Raw genomic sequence first — 21646 nt, forward strand, 5'->3', positions numbered from 1 at the left:
TCACCCCCCAGCTCTTAATGCATCTTGTTTCCTTCTGGAGCATCAGTGAATGTTTGAATCTTTTTAAATAGTTGTGTTTGAGTCCCTCAAATGTCCTCAGTCTGAAAAGATGCATCTCAAAATCATACAGTCACTGCTGGAAAGGGTTCAAATATGCAAAGATATTGGAAAACTGAAGAATCTGCAGGACTTTAAAGATTTTTCTGAAGAACGCTGCTCAGTTTAACTGTTCAGAACAAACAAGGGACTCATGCACAACCATCACAAAACAGAAACACAGCCGAGGATCATCAGGTAACAGAATACAGTACTAAGAACCAAGGGTTCCCAAACTTTTGAGTGGGAAAAGTTTTTTTAATAATTTCAGCAATTCTTTTGTCTTGTGGACTAAATGTTAATATCTTTTATGTACAATATCTTACTCAGGACAGTACTAAATACAAAATAACATGCATTTAGTATGATCTCTCTTATTTTTTGAAAATTACTCATATTTTCACAGATTCTGCAAGGGGTGCCCAAACTTTCGATCCCCACTGTAAATGCATAAAAACTATCATATTGTAATATTTGTCTGATGATGTTCAATTATCAATCAATCCATCCATAACCAAGATAATTACTAGACGATTTTCATTATAGTTATTATTACTATCATCATTATCATAGATTTTGGCCTTTATCATAGACTTTGGCCTTTTCAGAACTTTTACTATTATGATCATTATTATTATCAATATCATTATTATTATTATCATTACTATTACTATCATCATTATCATAGATTTTGGACTTTTATCATAGACCTTTCAGTGTCCCACATTATCACTAAAGAAAAATGAAATGTTGGGTTTAATTAAAAATATTATGTCAACAGGTTCCACACAATTTGTTTAACTAATCTCAACAAACAATAATTTAGTTCATTTTACAAAAGATGTTAAAGTAAACTAAATTAACAAGCCTTAGTAGAATCAACAAACAACAACTCAGTTCATTGTACATAAAAGTTATAATTAATGATTACACTTCAGAAACACCGCCCTCTACAATAAGGATTTAATAAGACTATAACACCGAATCCATAAATAAGAGTGCAGTCGTTCAATATGATTCAACATCGCCTCTCAATTAAAGTTCAACAAACAGACCACAAACACACGTTTTGAAATGCAATGTTACATTTCAGACAACTTATTCGTGTGATTTGTTCCAAATTACATTAGAACAAGTTCATTAACTCAACTGTGATCTGTTATTACTCAGGTACCTATCTAATGGTGCTACACTTCTGCAAGAGGGTGACAGAACAACAATTACCCATAATACACTGCAAAATCCTCAGCCAATGAGATTCAAGTCTGTATTGGTTTTATTAATCTGTTACTTTTATGCAACAGTTATGTTGGCTGAACAAATCATTTTTAAGTAAAGCTGACAATACACACTTTTTTGTTGAATGAACTAGACTAAATTAAGTTCACATTGTTAAAGTAAATTGGCAAAAGTGAAAGTACATTTTTTTGAGTGTAGGAAGCACCAGATTGTTTTTAGACAATTTGCACTAAGAGCACTAATATGTCTATAATTTCTTTTATGAATGTGTTATCTGCATTTTCTCTTTTTATTTTGTTAGGAGACGTCCTGGGGTTTTTAAAATGATATTGTGTTTGAATTTAATGTTTTGGCTACAAATCGCAGATATTGCAGACTGCTCAGCCGTGCCTCTCCACCGTGTACTTCGTCCATGTCAGCTGGGGGCGCCAAAATTTCCCGCCTTCCTGTTTATATACCCCAGTTGAATATGCATAAGGCACGATTAGCATAATGATATGTCGCCGATTACAGAGCTCTGTAATGCAATTGTTACTAGTAAGAATTGCTATTGTAGAGCTCTGTAATTCAATTTGAACTAGTAAGATTGCAATTACAGAGCTCTCTAATTCTAATTGTTACTAGTAAGAACTGAATTATGGAGCTCTGTAACTTAATTCTTACTAGTAACAATTCAATTAAAGAGCTCTGTAATTTAATTATAGAGCTCTATAATCAAATTGTTACTAGTAAAAATTGAATTAGAGAGCTCTATAATTAAATTATTACTAGTAAGAATTGCAATTAGAGAGCTCTGCAATTGAATTCTTACTAGTAATAATTTGATTATAGAGCTCTATAAATGAATTACAGAGCTCTCTAATTGAATTGTTACTAGTAACAATTATGATTAGAGAGCTCTGTAATTCAATTGTTACTAGTAACAATTACGATTAGAGAGCTCTCTAATTCAATTGTTACTAGTAACAATTCAATTAGAGAGCTCTGTAATTCAATTAGAGAGCTCTGCAATTACACATATCTTTAATGTGTATTTTTACTAGTAATAAATCAATTGAAGAGCTCTGTAATTCAATTGTTACTAGTAAGAATTCAATTAGAGAGCTCTATAATGGTAATTGTTACTAGTAATAATTCAATTAGAGAGCTCTATAATTGTAATTGTTACTAGTAAGAATTCAATTAGAGAGCTCTATAATTGTAATTGTTACTAGTAAGAATTCAATTAGAGAGCTCTATAATCGTAATTGTTACTAGTAACAATTGAATTAGAGAGCTCTATAATTGTAATTGTTACTAGTAACAATTCAATTAGAGAGCTCTATAATCCGAATTGTTACTAGTAACAATTGAATTGCAGAGCTCTATAATTAAAAATGAATGGAAGTCAATGGAGACATATGACTAGTAATAAATGAATTGTAGAGCTCTCTAATTGGAATTGTTACTAGTAACAATTGAATTAGAGAGCTCTATAATCATAATTGTTACTAGTAAAAATTCAATTAGAGAGCTCTATAATTGTAATTGTTACTAGTAACAATTGAATTACAGAGCTCTTCAATTGATTTATTACTAGTAAAAATACACATTAAAGATATGTGTAATTGCAGAGCTCTCTAATTGAATTACAGAGCTCTCTAATTGAATTACAGAGCTCTCTAATTGAATTGTTACTAGTAACAATTGAATTAGAGAGCTCTCTAATCGTAATTGTTACTAGTAACAATTGAATTACAGAGCTCTCTAATCATAATTGTTACTAGTAACAATTCAATTAGAGAGCTCTACAATCATAATTGTTACTAGTAAAAATTGAATTATAGAGCTCTATAATTGTAATTGTTACTAGTAGAAATTAAATTATAGAGCTCTTTAATTGAATTGTTACTAGTAAAAATATAATTACGACAAGTAACGCTGGGACGTTTTTATGCTGAAAGGGCCTCCCATATCAGGACCCATATAAGGAAATTCCGCTCCATCTAACGTCACACAGAGCCATACTCGAAAAAAACTTTCCAAAGCTTGTGACAAACCGGAAGGTTTTGTTCCAAAAATACTCCTTCAAACGTACAACTTAATTTTTGAAACTTTGTCCATGTTTAGCATGGGAATCCAACTCTTTAACAGTGTAAAAAACATGAAATAGCATTTCACCCCCCCCCCCCCCCCCCCCTTAAAATCTAGTGTTCCTTTTTTTGATTAGCTAATTAATCCTTTGGATAACTTTACAAAAATTATAAGTACAACTTCTAACATAATATTGCAACTTTTATTAATTAATACACTAATCCACATCGCGATTTCAGTTAGTGTACAACACTATTTTATTGTATTCATCACAAATGTGACAAATTCTGTGACAATCCACATTATTTGCCTAATTCCGTTTTCATGATTGGATTCCGTGATTGCCTCCATGTTTTTCACATCGTGGAAATCGTAGGGTCCTAAGTTTCTGAAATGTTTTATATTATTATACAGTATACATGTTTTTTGTTACGTTCTATTAAAATTCTGCTGATGTTATTTTAACTTAAAAATGATTTTTCTCAATGTTTATGTTTCAGACTACACCCCTCCCTGGATACACTTGCATCAGAGTTGGTGACAGTTTTATGCTTCTGAAACGTTCTTGGACTGTTCTACAAATCCTTGCCAGGTTTTGACTTATTACACCAAAATAAGATTCTTGTTCAGAAGTTGTTTGCCATTTCTTAAAGGCTGTTTTTAGGGGAACGTACACTCCAAGCCCATGCCCATGCATTGTCATACTCTAGCACAAAGCTAGACCTAAAATGGCTGCTTGTTTTGTGTTTTATATGGTCAACTTAAATTAGTTTAAATATGTCCACAGACTTCTGCAGGGTTCATTTTGCACATTGTCTGTTTTGTAAATTGGTTAATTTTCTTCTCTCTTCATCTCATCTTTCTCTAACACATACAAAGACTGATTCTTCCATTTTGATTGCTTTTTTTTTTTTTTTGTTGAGAAAGCATTTGAATTATTGGTTGGGCACTTAAATAAATAGTGTTCTATAAGAAATACCCCCTTGGTCTTCTCTTTTCTGTCTATGTGCTGACACTTTTTAGTATAAATGAAATGCCAGTTTGTGAATTTGTTAAAATACAGTTATTTTTAATAAAGTTAATGATTGGCAAAATTGCCAGTTCTACGGTTTAGAAAAAAAAAAAAAAAAAAAACTAGAATACAGTAATGATCCTGAAAAATTACCGTACACCGCTGAAAACCCTGCTGCCAGTATATTACTGTTAATTTACAAAAAAAAGCTGTAATTCAGAAAACTGTAAAATAACGGTTCACAGCTGGAAACCCTGCTGCCAGTATATTACCGTTAATTTACAAGAAAGCCGTAATTCAGAAAACGGTAATAAAACTGTAAAATTACGGTACACTGCTGGAAACCCTGCTGCCAGTATACTACCGTTAATTTACAGGACAATTTTTTACAGTACACAATTAATTACAACGATTGTTATGAATAAAATAAGCACAGATACATTTGAGATATGTAGTTGAAATGTATATTAAATGTATATTATTTACAAAAAGCTTTAATTTAAAAAGAATTGAATTGAAAGAAATCATAACAAACATTTGAAGGTGTGTATGAAACAGTATTTCTTCATGAGACTCGATCAGTAGAATGTAATTGAGGACGCGTTATGTCACACACTCCAGTGCAGCAGGTGGCGCTAAACACATTTAACGATAGACTGACAGCAGACAAATGAAAGCAGACAAATGGGCGGGGTTTGTATGTTGTTGACACCTGAGGTCTCTTGCGCATGCGCAGTCTGCATCACGAGGACACACCTTTGTGTTGAAATCGAAAGTAAACTCTCGATACTTACCGAATGTAACTTCACATTTCGAAGACTTAAAAACTGGCATAAAAATCTCATTACGGTAAGTTCAGTTATAAGCTTTTGATTTCATGTCATATAATTGTACAATGTTTTCGTGTTCACGTTGTTTTCATACTAAACTCGATCTTTAAACCGTTGTAGTGAGTTGTGACGCCTGTAAAATTACATGACCGGAAGTTCATCTTCGGGATTATAATAATATCAAACTATAGGGATTCTTTTAGTTGAGATTAATTTACGGATTCTTTACAAATTAATATGCGAAGGTGGGCGTTCAAGTTGAAAGATAAGCAGGATTTACACACGTGATCTCGGGAGCGCGCTCTGCAGGTCGCAAAGTCATCAGTTCCGCGTTATTTGTCTTATTTCCCCCAAAAACAACAGCCCAGTGAGGAAAATAAGCAGAAATGAACCTGACATCAGAGTATAGAACAAACGAGTTTTAAAAGGAAAGAAAAGTTCAAATATGAGGCCTGTTTGAGCGACAGATGGAATATATTTGATATTTCTGATCTCTACAGATTATTGTTTTTGATTATTTTAACCAAACTATGTTACAGAATTTTCACTAAGAGCCTAAAGAATCATATAAACTGGTGTGAAATGGGCATCTGATGACCTCTTTAAGCTTTCTCCTTTCTCTGGAAGGAACAGACGCATGTTTGCTGACACATGATCACACACTGATCTCCTGAAATATTCAGATTGTGACTGAAGTGTAGAGCTGATGATTTTATCATCTTCCTCATCACAATTCTCTGAATTACTTAAAGTGTAATGGATATTCTGTTATATAATAATAATTGAAGAATGAATGGATATATAGTCATGTATGATTAGTGAAGTGTTTGATATACAGGCCTCGTGTCAGTCTGTCATTATGGAGATCAGAGAGAGATCTTCATCTCCAGATCACACCAGAGAGTCTCTGAAGAGCCACAGATCCATGAATCCTCCTGAATCCAGTGATGATCCAGTGACCTCTGACCTCAGGTGAGATATGATCCAGTGACCTCTGACCCCAGATGAGATATGATCCAGTATTAGAGTCGACAGACTGAACAAGAGACTGTTTGTGAGCAGACGTTATGATATGAAGCTCATAGAGGAAATAGTGTATTAACCCTACAGTTATGGCATACAGTGATATTTAAGGGGAAGTCGTGGCCTAATGATTAGAGAGTCAGACTCCCAATCGAAAGGTTGTGAGTTTGAGTCTCTGGCCGGCAGGAATTGTGGGTGGGGTGAGTGCATGTACAGTTCTCTCTCCACCTTCAATACCACGACTTAGGTGCCCTTGAGCAAGGCATCGAACCCCCAACTGCTCCCAGCATGCAGCATAAATAATGCCCACTGCTCCGGGTGTGTGCTCACTGTGTGTGTGTGTGTGTGTTCACTGCTCTGTGTGTGTGTGCACTTCGGATGGGTTAAATGCAGAGCACAAATTCTGAGTATGGGTCACCATACTTGGCTGAATGTCACTTCACTTCTGTCATTTCACTTCATTAAACCTGAAACATGTTCATAGACTAGACAGTAGTAGCAGTAGTTCTAGTGTTTTATCATGAAGAACAGTTAATAACACACTTACCCAGAAGTGCAGCTCAGAGTCAGTATATAGTTGTTTGGCTGCTTTATAATAGTCTTGTAGAGCTTTTCTTTCGTACAGACACTGGGTTTTTCCTCAAGATAAATGTAGTTTGAACTATTTGTTTGGATGCTTGACCCCTGTATGACTGAGAGTGGGGTCAGAAAACCTCACAGCATTGCTAAGAGTTTGTTTATTAGTGGAAGACAAACTGTCTTCTGCTGGCAAACCATTCACACATGTGGAGAAGGCGTCCGGATCAGATGATCATGATGTAAATGTGTTTTGGCGTCACATCTGACTGATGCTGCAGATTCTCACTTTCTGTCATCATCACTGTTTACAGCAAAAGAGTGTGATATTTCTGTGTGTTTTCTCAGGATCTGCAGTCAGAGATCTTCATCTCCTGATCACAGCTGTGTGTCTCTGAAGAGTGACGAATCCATGGGTCGCCCTCCTAACCTCAGTGATGAAGCGGTGACCTCTGACCCCAGGTGAGGATAATCGTGTGGTGAGGATTGAACTGCTTTATGGGAGTCATACATATTAAGTGTTCCCCTAACTTTACAGCTTTTTTTTTTGGTGGGGGGTGTGGTTTGGTTGAGGAAAATTGACACAGACCCAAACACTTAAAGGAGTCGTGGTGTTCATTTGTTTCTTTTAATGGCAGCTGTGAATGCATTGACTGAACTATTATTTGAACTGTACATTAAACTAAACATGTAAATTATCCACAAAGTGTGCAGCTTTTGTCACTGCACTGTATCTTTCTGGGCTTCTGGAAGAACATTTTCCAGAGCCTCTTGGTATGGAAAGTCAGAAACGTCTGGTCCATTTATTGAGATCCTCATGTGTGCTGCAAGATTGTCTCCTTGCAGCCTATTGCAGATGTTTGTCTTGATCTGCAAATGCATTAACTGTTAAATGTGATAGCTTTACATATCGCTAAAAGCAGAAAATCCTATTGTGAAAAGTTTGTATTACACTGTTCATGGTTGAGAAGTCCCTGATGACTGGACTTTTGATGCTTGTCAGGGCCAGGATGTGCAGCACTTAACACTGTTTGATCCCTGATTTCCACTGCACACGTCTGTGGTGTGTTACAGCTACCGGAGCTGATCGTGGTCACTCTGGTCAATGTTTGTGTTTACACCAGACGCGCCGCGGCACTTTTTAAAAGAGTCCCAGAAGAGGCTCTCCACGGCGCTTCGCTAAAGATGGGCGCATAGTCTATTTTTGACGCACACCATGTCCAAACCGCACAGCAAATACAAACTAAAAGGAAAAAAATCATGTACATTTCAAAATAAACACCTTGTGCAGACTCTCAATCGTATTTCACATTACTATATATTCATGCTAGGAGGCCAGAAATAGATGACAAGATGTTCATCCTCAAAGTTAAGAAAACCTCACATTATTATATGACAACACCTTTTTTACAAGGACAAATATAAAAAAAGGTGTTGTGGAGTTTAATTGAAGGAGTTTTAGGAGTGGAATAAACAGGTGAGAGATGATCCAGTATTAGAGTCGACAGACTGAACAAGAGGCGTTACGTTTACAGCACTGCAGCAAATTGTTGAGGCAGAAAAACTGAAACGAGTGGAAGAAAAAAACCATTAAATAATAAACAGATGTTTTGTGCCTTTGTATGTCAGAAAATGCAACAAAACATGATTTTCATTCTTACCGAATACCGTCATCAAAGACACACTTTGAATCGAAACAGTCGTTTATGATTTCAAGCATTAAAGAGACCGACTGCACTGATGAATAAACATGAATTTGATGTAAACATGTAACCAATAGATCTACATAATATTCACATATGAAGCTCATAGAGGAAATAGTGTATTAGCCCTACAGTTATGACATTTAGTGATATTTAAACCTGAAACATGTACATAGACTAGACAGTAGTAGCAGTAGTTCTAGTGTTTTATCATGAAGAACAGTTAAAGTGTAACTTAACCCCCGGTCAGAGCCTGACTCCACCCACAGACAATATTTGAAAAATGCTGAAAAGTGGGCAGATCACAGCTGAGATAGAGGGGAAGAACCGAGGGCGGGGCTGAGAGAGTGCGACGTGAACCTGAGACCCGCAGTGACGGATTGATTGACAGCTGCTGTCAGAGACGCTAAAATGGAGAGTGACTGTAATGACACAAGTAGCTTTTCAACAGAGCGATCATTTGAAGTAGAGGACTTTTCTCACCTACCTTCACCTGAAGTGGAGGATGTCAAGGTGTCTGTTCATATCAATTCGAGCCACTGGCTCACACTGCGGTCTTAACTCCTGCACCACGTCGCTTTTCAGCGCGAACTGTGTGGAGAAGACCATCTCCACCTCCATTGCGTTGGAGAAGCAATCCCGTTTAAAATGCAGTTTGCACACTCCAGCTCTAGGCAGGAACTCACGGTCTTCCAGGCCAAGTGCATGCAACCACAGGCGCCTAATTTTAAAGTCTGCTGGAAAACTATACAGTCCAGCAGTGCTGTCACAACCAGCAACACTACACCTCCGTACCATCCCGACCACTGTACTAAATACAGATAAATCTACGCTAACTTGTAGATCTAAATAACTCTATAATTGATATGCTAAATGGATGCTATAATAGGCTATCCTGATTGTTTTCAATACTTGCAATTCCAACTCCTGACAAACTACAGTGATTTTGACTGAACAAGATGGTTTTATACTGCCAGGGGCGTGGTGAGCTGGAAACTGCTTACGTCACTTGCCACCGCAACATCCAATAGGAAAAATCAACGGCAGTAGCCACCGTTCAACCTGAAGAGGGCAGCACTCAGACGTTTTTACACCATATATTGTAGAATTAAAACACTTTATACTCAAATGTCCAAAAAGTTACTCGATTCAATGAACAGCACTAATAAAGCCCCATTCTTACAGATCATTAACAAAAAAAAGTTGGTTTAGGATTTAGTTACTCTTTAATAACACACTTACCCAGAAGTGCAGCTCAGAATCAGTTTATAGTTGTTTGGCTGCTTTATAATAGTCTTGTAGAGCTTTTCTTTCGTACAGACACTGGGTTTTTCCTCAAGATAAATGTAGTCTGAACTATTTGTTTGGATGCTTGACCCCTGTATGACTGAGAGTGCGGGTCAGAAAACCTCACAGCATTGCTAAGAGTTTGTTTATTAGTGGAAGACAAACTGTCTTCTGCTGGAAACCATTCACACATGTGGAGAAGGCGTCCGGATCAGATGATCATGATGTAAATGTGTTTTGGCGTCACATCTGACTGATGCTGCAGATTCTCACTTTCTGTCATCATCACTGTTTACAGCAAAAGAGTGTGATATTTCTGTGTGTTTTCTCAGGATCTGCAGTCAGAGATCTTCATCTCCTGATCACAGCTATGTGTCTCTGAAGAGTGACGGATCCATGGCTTATCCTCCTAAACTCAGTGATGAAGCAGTGACCTCTGACCCCAGGTGAGGATAATCATGTGATGATTGAACTGCTTTATTGGAGTCAGAAACACACTCAATACACACAGACACTCGACACAATGAGCACACAAGCTCAATGAAAATGTGATTTAAATAAATTTATGAAATGTCATGAATATATCTAATAATGTGTTTTTCTTTAATTACAGGATACAGCTAGACATTTACAAAAAAAAAAAAAAATAATTCTTAGAATACAAAAAGCTTACAAAGGGGGGGGGGCGGTTGGGGAAAATTGGCACAGACCCAAACACTTAAAGGAGTCATGAGCCGCATTTCCACTGTGGGGTCAGTGCGAGCCAGGGCTTAAAATGGGCCAGGCGGGGGTCATAGTCTCGGGCCAGTAGCACCGAGGCTAGAATAGCGCAGGGTTTCCACAGTCAGGGCCTGAAGTACGCTGCGCGTCACTAAAACACACCCTTTACACGCCTCTCAGGAACAACGTAACAAAACCCCATCATTTCACCAACAAAGAGAAGTTATCAGAAAACTAAGAAAGAAATTACTGGAACATGTGCGATCACACAGGAACATGATAAAAGCTGCCGTTTGTTTGCATGCTTTGTTATATATTCAAAAACAAAAACAATCTATGTTTTAACTATAGAATAAGTTATACATTGATCATAATGAATTAATTTATCAGGACTCAAAATTAATCGCACATAAATACTTATTTCTATTTTATTTATTTTTAAAGCTTGTGAAAGTAGCCTGCTTATTCAGTCGAGTCGGTTTCTGTTTATTTGTAGTCACAGTAGCCTGTACATCATATTTAGAATGAATGATAATATCTCTATTTTTATAAAAGCTCCCGAACAAAAACATTATTATATTTCTATGATAGGCCACGTTGAGCTAAATTCTCGAGACGAGACTTATGAAAGATAAAATATGTTAAATAAATACACAATTGTGATGGAGAATAAGAAGCTGACGTCTGATCTCTCCTGGTTGCATTTACCATGTTTACTATGGTAACGTTTATGTTTAGCAAAATAAAATAAATAAAAATCATGTACATTTCAAAATAAACACCTTGTGCAGACTCCCAGTCGTATTTCTCATTACTATATATTCATGCTAGGAGGCCAGAAATAGATGACAAGATGTTCATCCTCAAAGTTAAGAAAACCTCACATTATTATATGACAACACCTATTTTTACAAGGACAAATATAAAAAAAGGTTGTTGTGGAGTTTAATTGAAGGAGTTTTAGGAGTGGAATAAACTGAATGAAACTGGACAAAACATTAACATTTAGACAACTATGTTAGAACACACAAAAACCAAGAAAAACAACATTGGACCCTAGACTGCAGTGTTAGACACAAATCACGTGGTCTCGCGAATCCTACCGCTGCGCTTCTGATCCGCTTCTGGTGTGAGTTGGCACCGTGCGGAAGATGCCACAAAACTTCCTCAGAACCGTAATGCGTGTGCGAAATCAGGAGTCACACATACTCCGTCTGCAGTGCGTATGCGTTGCGTATTTTTTTACGCACCCATGTTAACGGATTTCATTTTACGCACCCATGTTAACGGATTTCGCAGCAGTGCAGCGATCGTTTACTTACCGAGTCTATTTTTGCTGTGCTGCATTGTTCGCGGTAAAAATGTACATGGATTGACACAGAAATGCAGTCGTTTCACAATAAACATCTACTACTTAAAGCCTACTGTGTTTCACACGCAACACATGGGTTTTTGGCTAGGTTTAAAACAAGAAAAAGAGCACCTTTTAGATAAACAATGAAAACATCATATGCACTTTTATGGAGGCAGAAAACAAAGTTCAATAAGACCCCAGTGGGATTGCTTGTAATAAACTATTTTTTTCTACTTTTTTTGTCAGTGGTGTTTTAATTTTCAACATTTGCAACATCCTAACAAGAAAAGTTAATTGTTGTGTTTTAATGTTTTACCGCTTGATTGAGCAGCTTATTATACAAATCTACGAGTCAAATGCATGAATAATGTGTTGTTTATATTTATTGAGTTTAAACTATGTCTATGAAAGATTGTTACTGTACTGTGATAAGAGAGTCACAATGCTGAAGTAGCGGACTGCAAACGCGTCCTGTGTGAAAGCAAAATGAGTCCGTGCTGCTTCAGCTCCACATACACACTGCAGACGGAGTATGTGTGAAACAGGAGCTTCTACTCACAGTAGAGCGAGTGCTGCCATCTTCAGTTCCCTGTGAGCGATTAAGGGCTATTTGGATTGTTTAATAAAATAAATTGTAATCTGGCGCTATAAAGAAAATCTAATAAAATGTACTTGACCTTCAAGGGGGGCGGGGCGAGCCGTTAGGAGGGCGGGGCGCCCCCCTTACATAAAGGTAGGGGAAACCCTGATATTTCTGCATTAAACTTTATTTAATAATTGTTATCATTTATAGGCCGTTACGAGACACACACGCACTGCAGACGGAGTATGTGTGAAACAGTTATTATTCATAGTCCTACTTTAAACACAGTGTGCAACCAAAAATACCAAAATTAACTAAGAAAAAAAAAGAAAAAAACTTTATCCATGATGTGGAACTTTTAATTATAAACAAACAGAAATACAGCAGACTCATATTTTGAAATGCCTGCTTGTCTATTGCTGGCTGCTCCTTCAGAAAGATGAGGGAGATAAATTATGCATCTTACAGCCATCTAACGTTACAATATCCACAGCATAAAGTACAGACTGTAATTCATCAGCTGTCAATCACAAGCGATCATCTGGAATAAATGTGCTCTACTCACTGATTGTGAACTGCTGTGAAACACAAGTCTGTAGAAGAGCAACAGTGCCACGGTCTTACTCTGAATGTGCAGCGCTCAGATTTATTTCATCACAGCAGACTTCTGAAGTTTAATGATCACTTTAGACTGTACCGTGATTCTTCACATTTAAGAGAGTAAAGAATAATAATGAAGATGTTTGTTCTGCAGTGTAAGGTGTTGAAGACTCTGTGAGGAGAAGCAGGAGCTTGTTTTATTGGCTCTTGTGCTCCTGAACACACTTCACTGTTCACACACATCTAGTGTTTGCTGCAGATCAGAGTAAAATTATACTGAAAATACAACACTGAAATCTCTATCGGTTTAGATGTTAATTTACACATCCTTTATGTTGAGAAATGTTTAATCAGTTGTTCTTGTGATATTTCAGCAGAGCAGATGGAGAGCGAAGCATCTCTGGAGGAGTCTCCTCTGTCTTCTGTCTGAACAACACGAGCGTTACAGCGTCTCTGAATAAACATGATCAAGCAGTGAATGATGAACTACAGAGAGTCAAAGAGCAGCACAAAACCAGCATGAAGAACAAGTATGAGAGATTATGTGAGGGACTGAAACTCCAGGAGAATGAAAGCCTCCTGAACAGCATCTACACACAGCTCTACATCATAGAGGGAGAGAGAGAAGGAGTGAATGAAGAACATGAGGTTTTACAGATGGAGAAAACAGCCAGAACACAACCCTCACAAGACGCTCCAATCTACTGCAATGACATCTTTAAAGCCTCCGCTGAAGCAGGATCTGAGGAGAAAGAGCAGATCAAGACTGTTCTTACTAAAGGCATCGCTGGAATCGGAAAAACCGTCTCTGTGCAGAAGTTCATTCTGGACTGGGCCGAGGGAAAAGCCAATCAGGATGTAGATTTCATGTTTGTGCTTCCATTTCGAGAGCTGAACTTGATCCGAGATCATCAGTACAGTCTTCACAGACTTCTGCTGGACTTTCATCCTGAACTTCAAGATCTGGACTCACAGATTTATGAGGAGTGTAAAGTTGTGTTCATCTTTGATGGTCTGGATGAAAGCAGAATCACACTGATGTTTTCAGATGCTCAGAAAGTTTGTGATGTGACTGAGACTTCATCAGTGGCTGTGTTGATGTCAAAGCTCATGAAAGGAGAGCTGCTTCCCTCTGCTCTCATCTGGATCACCTCCAGACCAGCAGCAGCCAATCAGATCCCCTCCAAATACATCCACCGTCTGACAGAGATTCAGGGATTCACTGAGCCTCAGAAGGAGGAATATTTCAGGAAGAGAATCAGTGATGAGCATCAAGCCAGCAGAATCATCTCACACATCAGAAGAGCAAGAAGCCTCCACATCATGTGCCACATCCCCGTCTTCTGCTGGATCTCATCCACTGTGCTTCAGAAGCTCCTGGAAGAAGATCTGAGAGCAGAAATCCCTCAAACTCTGACTGAAATGTACATCCACTTCCTGCTGATTCAGATCAACATGAGGAAGCAGAAGTATGAAGAGAGAGATCCAGAGAAACTCCTGCCGTCCAACAGAGAAGTGATTGTGAAACTTGCTGAAGTGGCTTTCAAACAGCTGATGAAGGGCAATGTGATGTTCTATGAGGAGGACCTGATTGAGAGCGGCATAGACGTCACTGACGCCTCAGTGTATTCTGGGATTTGCACTGAGATCTTTAAGCAGGAATCTGTGATTCATCAGAGGGAAGTCTACAGCTTCATTCATCTGAGCGTTCAGGAGTTTCTCGCTGCTTTCTATTTGTTTTACTGCTATTTAACAAAGAACAAGAAAACACTGCATGAATTCAGATTATACAGATATGATGAAGTCTCTCTGTATGATCTACTAACATCAGCAGTAGATAAAGCTCTTGAGAGTAAGAATGGATGTCTGGATCTGTTCCTGCGGTTCCTGCTGGGCGTCTCACTGGAGTCCAATCAGAGACTGTTACAGGATCTACTGACACACACAGAGAACAGCTCAGAGACCATCAGAGACACCACACGGTACATTAAACACAAGATCAAATATGATCCTGAACACCATCCTCTCTCAGCTGATCAGTCCATCAATCTGTTCCTCTGTCTGCTGGAAGTGAAAGATCAGACTCTGTTCAGAGAGATTCAGGAGTTTGTGAAATCAGACAAACACTCAGAGAAACTCTCTGCTGCTCACTGCTCAACAATCTCCTACATGATTCAGATGTCAGAGGAGCCACTGGATGAACTGGACCCCATGAAATACAACACATCAGATGAGGGGAGAAGAAGACTGATACCAGCTGTGATCAACTGCAGAAAAGCTGTGTGAGTGTTTCATCATCAACTAAACTATCATATTTAATAATCAATCTGACTCCTTTACAATAAATGTTCCTGAATGAGAGATTTTCTCCTGAATAACATAATCTTAAAGGAGTCAGGACAGGTGTTTTTAATCCAGTAGATATTAGAGTAAAGCGTGTGTTAGCGGCGCGGGTAAAAACAACCCCGTCACATGAGAAACTGGTTCATTAAATCAGCAGCAGCTGCAGCAAAGAGACGCTCCACACATTGATCAGTAAAGCTGACCTTCAGACATTTCACTTGTGCTTGAAGTGTCTTACTCTTTACTGGACAACACTAGACACTATTTTACATTATTATACATTTAAAGAGATCCGCATTATGACATAAAATAAATCAAACCATAGAAAAGGTGTATTCCTGTGAATGTTAGTATTATGAGTGATATAGGTCTAGTTTTCTAACACATATTTACTCTTTTAGCATTGTGACCACATTAATGTCACAAATTAAAGATTAACATTTACATTTCAGCAGCTCACACACGTTCATGAATTATTCACACAAAACAAGCTGAGAGTTTGTCATTTAATGAGATCTGTGTTAAATATCCATTTACATGTCAGCCTTTTGTGAAAATGACTTTTACAAACTCAGATGTGACTCATTTCTGTGAAGGACTACAGAACAAGCCCTGATTCACAACATTAGTGTCCAAACACAGAAATAAAAGACGGTCTATATATCAGATCAGGATCTGAAGACTATAATAAACACAAATCCAGCTCTAGAGCATCAGATCTCACAGTCAGCTCAAAACAATGATGTGCAGGACACCACTGATGATCTTTATGATTGTGAAGGAGAGGAATGAAGAGCTTCTCTCTCGTGAACACGCTGCTGGAGAAGATTCTTCTGTGTGTTTCAGGAAAAGTTCATCAGTAGTTTAGTGCTCGAGCGCTGCTCAACAATGTCAGAGACACGGCTTCAGATCCACAACAAACCTGCTCCTTCTTCTCATTTACTCATTTATCTGTTGATTTCTTGAATTAATGCAGAGATTTGTGTGAATTCTGCCGTTCTGAAACACCTTGATTGATGATTCACCGTGATTCATTCAGAATATAAATCCATGCACTGAACAGGTGACACTTTTAATGCTCCGATGTGAAGTAAACCAGCTTTTCTTGATTTGATGTCAAGAATACAGTGAAATACGGTCTAAATCTGATGCAGTGCTGTGTAGCGTACAGTAAAACATAAGCACACGCACACAGTCTTGAGATTTACTGCTGCTTGAATTTGTTCAGAATAACAAACACAACTTCAGAAGTGCTCAGTTTACTTCACTGCAAACAATGATGTTCTTAGGATTTTTGTCTTGATTTCTAGAACAAATATCTAAACATTCCTGAATCAAGATCAATTTACTTGAAGCAAAATTATTTCAGATTTTAAATCTTGTTTTCGGAAAAATGTATCGAGTTTGTGCATTTTTTGCTCAAAGTAAGAAAAATAAATAGCTGCCAATGAGGTAAGAAAAATAATATTAATAATTCAAAGGGAAAACGATTATTTTATTGCCATTAGCAGAATCTTTACTTCTTTCTTCAGAAAACAGGTCTTTCTATCTGAAGTGATTTTTCTTCTTCAGTAAATGTATCTTGATTTCAGAATGTCGAGGTGTTTTTGCTCAAACAGTGACTGATGTTGAAAAGATGAATATTAGTGTCAGAAACGCTGGGTTTATGATAAATGCGCTCTGTTTTGATTGGCTGATGTCATGTGATCTCTCTCCTCTTCTCCTCATTGCTCTCCGCTGCTGTTCTGCTTCAGAAGTGATCAGGAGGAAGCAGAAAACACTCCTTTAGCAGCTTGATTCATCAAATACTCTTCTGCAGTGACAAGCAGCTTCTGAGATATGAAACTGTGTTTATAGTACAGTGATATTATATAAACATAAATATTAGTGATGGAGGAATATTGATTATTTTAATAACTGATATCAGGGCTAGGTGCATGGAGATATAATTGTTGCATAATTACAAATTAAAACATTATGATTCACAAATGAATGTTGAGATTAACAAAAAAATATATTAAAAATGATATAAAAATATTGGCAAATAAATATAATGATATTTGAAAATAAAAACCATATTCACAAATATCTTTTTATTCTACAAACAACTTTTCCTGTCATTCATTGTGACTCCACACAAACACACTCTTACTGCAGACAGACACACACACACATACACTCTCACACACACACACACACACACACACACACTCCACTACTCCATACATATTAATACAGATTGAAAAATAAAACTAAAGCTCAGCTGTGTAATTAATAGTGTCATTAAATAGATTTGCATTAATGTCTACATAAAACATTAAAAATCCTGAGAGTGTAAAGGAGTTTTTTTTTTCTTTTTGAATGAGGCTTTAAATTATTTATGATATTTTGATTTCTTTTTTGACATTTTAAATCTCAGTCCAATGATGCATCACACATTGATTTGTTCTTTCTCTTCACTAATGGATTCACAGCTAAACTGATCGGATCTGAGAGAGTGAAGAGTGTGTCATTGTTCTCTACAGGTTGAGAGGTTGTGGCGTCACAGATGAAGGTTGTTCTGCTCTGTCTTCAGCTCTGAGATCAAACCCCTCACACCTGAGAGAACTGGATCTGTCTGGGAATAAAATAAGAGATTCAGGAGTGAAGTGTCTCTGTGCTGTACTGGAGGATACTCGCTGTAAACTGGAGACACTGTGGTAAGATTATATATGACACACTGTAAAATATTTGTGAAGTGAAAAACAAATCGGCCAGAAAACACAATAGTTGTATCAAGAGACAGAGATACAGAAAGTAAAACATTGTGTGTCTTTGTTTCTTGTTCATGTGTGGACTTCTGTGTTCATGTTAAAGCAGTTTCTGCATTAGCAACACCTTTAAATGGATTCTGTTACACTAAGTGCTAATAGCTCGTCTTCTTAAGTACTATCTGCAAGTATGAATAATATCTCACAGTGTAGGAGATCTCAGCTTCTGATATCCTTGAGTGATGGAGAAACACACACACACACACACACCACTACTCTGTACATATTAATACAGATCAATGTAAAGCTCAGCTGTGTAATGAATAGTGTGATTTAACATAAGAGACTATTTGCAGGGATGAGTTTATAAAGACTGTAGTGTGACGCTCCATGTCTGCTGTTACTGTACTGTTTCTGGTTCTGATTCACTGTTAGTGCTGCGCTTGGTTTGAGACGCTTTAATTTACATTTGGGAACACAACATTCATCATTAGAAACATTTATAAATCTGTTGTTGTTTACAAAGAAGTTTAGTGTCACACAATCCTTCAGAAATCATTCTGATTTACTGCTCAAGAAACATTTCAGATTATTATCAATGTTAAAAACAGTTTTGCTGCTTAATATTTTTGTGGAAACTATGATACGACTCAAACATTTGTATAGGATTAAAAAAAAGAGAGAAATTAATAATTTTATTCATCATTCATGAAAGCGACAAAAACTGTGTGAAGGAATTTAAAATTTTTATTTAATAAATGCATTTACCAATTTAATTAATATATTGATAAATGCAAATAAATGCTGTTCATTAAACTTTATATTTATCAAAAAATAAAGTGCATCATTTCAACACAAAATATGAAGTAGCAAAATGTTCAAGATTGATAATAATCAGAAATGTTTCTTAAGATTAAAATAATTGTAATGACTTCTAAAAGATCACGTGACACTGAAAACTGGAATAATGATGAAGAATATTCTGATTTGCATCACAGGAATAACATTACATTTTATATTAAAATTTTAAACTTTTTTTGTATTTGTAATAATATTTCACAATATTTATTTTACTTTATTTTGATCAAATAAATTCAGCCTTGATGAGCAGAAGATAGTTTGTAGCTCGGCCACATAAGAGGTATACGTTTATAAAGCTGTTGATTAGATGCTCAACTGATCAAAAAATAGACTCATGTATTTTACTGTGGCACAGTAATATAGTAATAATCTACTACTTTTCTCGTTTTTTTCCCCTGATCATTTGGAATGAGAATAAAAAGACAAAAAACAACAACAACAACAACAGCAATCAAATTCAAAAATAAAAAAACTTGCAAATAAGTTCAAACATCCATTCAATATCTATTATTTCCTGAATATTACTGATGAACTGATCAAAAAGTAAGCTACTGTTCACATGTGTTTTACTACTATATAGTGTAGTGATATACTAATAATTTAGTACTTTCTCCTGTTTTATTGTTGGCTTCCTCTGTTCTGATCATTTGGAATGAGGATAAAAAAGACATATACACACACAAAAACATGCAAATATGTTCAAACATCAATTCAATATCTAATATTTCCTGAATATTATGAAATTCGAGATAGCCGCCCATGGTGACGTCATAATATGCAAATTAGATTAGTATATTTACACCCCACGTAAACTTTCGATCATGCCAAACATTTTTCTAATTGACGGTAGATCTCTATCTTTAAGCCCTTTCAAGTCACAAGCTTTTGAAATCTTGATGCCAAAATACAAAAAAATTTTTCCAAAAAACCCTGGCGCCTTAAGGGTTAACGTTTCTGTGTTTGTATTGCCCCGTTGAGAACTGTGGGCTCTGTTTCTTCTCGCGAGAGTTCGCTCGTGATGCGGGAATCCCTGTGACGTCAATGTGCTCACTTTAGGATTTAGCGATCGATCGCCTGATCATTATTACCTGCTGTATTTACCTGTGACTTTGAGTTGCTTCCTCGTGGAAATAACCTGACGCCATTGGATTATTTTACTGAGGACTTCGTCACAGGACAGCGCTGTTCTCAACCTGCTCCCGGACTCCAAATATTGCACCGGTGAGACCGAACCGAACACACACACACACACACACACACACACACACACACACACACACACACACACACAGACACAGACACACACACACACACACACACACACACACACACACAGACACAGACCCTCCATGAGAACGAGTGTAAGCAAGTTCACGAAAGGTTGGTATCTGGTGATCACCTTTACACAATCACACATTAAAAAGTGGTATAAAAATATTTTTAATTCTGAATATAATTTTGTCAGTGTGTTAATGTCGACCCGAGAAGCCCCATTGGACTTCCAAGGACATTACTCACTCACCCTCATATATTTATTGTATATATTGTGTATATCTAGTACTTTTTACTGTCTTCTTGTATAATACACGCTGGGTTGGCCTTCATTCTTTATTGCGGTGGTTATTTATAGTTCCTGCATTCCTTCAAACTATTAAGAGGTAACTGAAAAGTTTATTTGTGTAGTCAGCTTATTTTAGGCCGAGCGTTACAAGCAGTGTTGTGCAAATTACTTCCAAACTGTAAAACATTATAGATTACTTGTTACTGTCATTTAAAAGTTAGAGTTGTTCCGATTCCGATACTAGTATCGGAAATATCTCCGATACCACAACAAATTCTGGCATCGGCATCGGCGAGTACATGAACCCATATACCGATCCGATACCATTTTCTTAAAAAAGACCTAGTTATGACCGCAAGCTTTGCCTAACCGCTGCACGGTTCTTCTTCGCTGCTCAAAATGCATTGAAAACACAGGAAGTTGTGCTGTGTTGCCACAAGCAACCCCTGTTTAGAGCAGCGAAGAAGAAATGAAAACGCGTTAGCAGCCCTTATCTATATATGACTGGATCACTCATCACATTCTAAACTGCCAAAAGACAGTGAAGCCGCTACTATATTATAAATCAGTGGTTAGCAGTATGTCTCTGTAGTACCGGTAGTTACAGACTCTCGAGTATATTCAGTACCGGCAACTGCGTTCAGTCGCTTCCGTGTAAGTCAAAACGCAGGGCTCCAGACAGTAGCCGAATATATACTAGTGTCTGTGAATATTAAACTGCAAAATACTATTTAAATATTACTCCCGCAAAATCTACATCTCTGTGGGTGACTGGCACAGATGCGCGAGAGCTCGCTGTTTTGTAGTCTCTGCTGTGTGTCATGAGGACACGAACGCATAAACCGTCACTTCATGAGAATTTACCGTTTCATTTGAGAATACTGTCATATCATAAACACAGACACTCAAAGATCTTCATGGCAGCCCATTAAAATAAATGTTTGGTTTACATGAGTAAATTGACAATATATAAAGCTACTGTTGTAGCCTACAGTAATAATAATACGTCTCTATAATAATAATAATTATGCCTAG

The 21646-nt window shown here is 37.0% G+C and overlaps 2 protein-coding genes across 3 annotated transcripts in view; both read left to right on the forward strand.

Annotated features, from left to right (window-relative positions):
* LOC113109173 (NACHT, LRR and PYD domains-containing protein 12-like) overlaps nt 1-21646 on the forward strand; it is a 1059377-nt gene that overhangs the window by 178008 nt on the left and 859723 nt on the right. The window lies entirely within an intron of this gene.
* LOC113109176 (NACHT, LRR and PYD domains-containing protein 12-like) overlaps nt 5096-21646 on the forward strand; it is a 32780-nt gene continuing 16229 nt past the window's right edge. The window contains exons 1-6 of the mRNA XM_026272803.1: nt 5096-5269; nt 6089-6222; nt 7198-7311; nt 10172-10285; nt 13471-15378; nt 17965-18138. Of these exons, the coding sequence (XP_026128588.1) occupies nt 5105-5269; nt 6089-6222; nt 7198-7311; nt 10172-10285; nt 13471-15378; nt 17965-18138 (2609 nt within the window). The 5' untranslated portion in view covers nt 5096-5104. The remainder of the gene's footprint in view (nt 5270-6088; nt 6223-7197; nt 7312-10171; nt 10286-13470; nt 15379-17964; nt 18139-21646) is intronic.

Source organism: Carassius auratus, chromosome 9 (genome assembly GCF_003368295.1).
Source record: "Carassius auratus strain Wakin chromosome 9, ASM336829v1, whole genome shotgun sequence".
Taxonomy (NCBI): domain Eukaryota; kingdom Metazoa; phylum Chordata; class Actinopteri; order Cypriniformes; family Cyprinidae; genus Carassius; species Carassius auratus.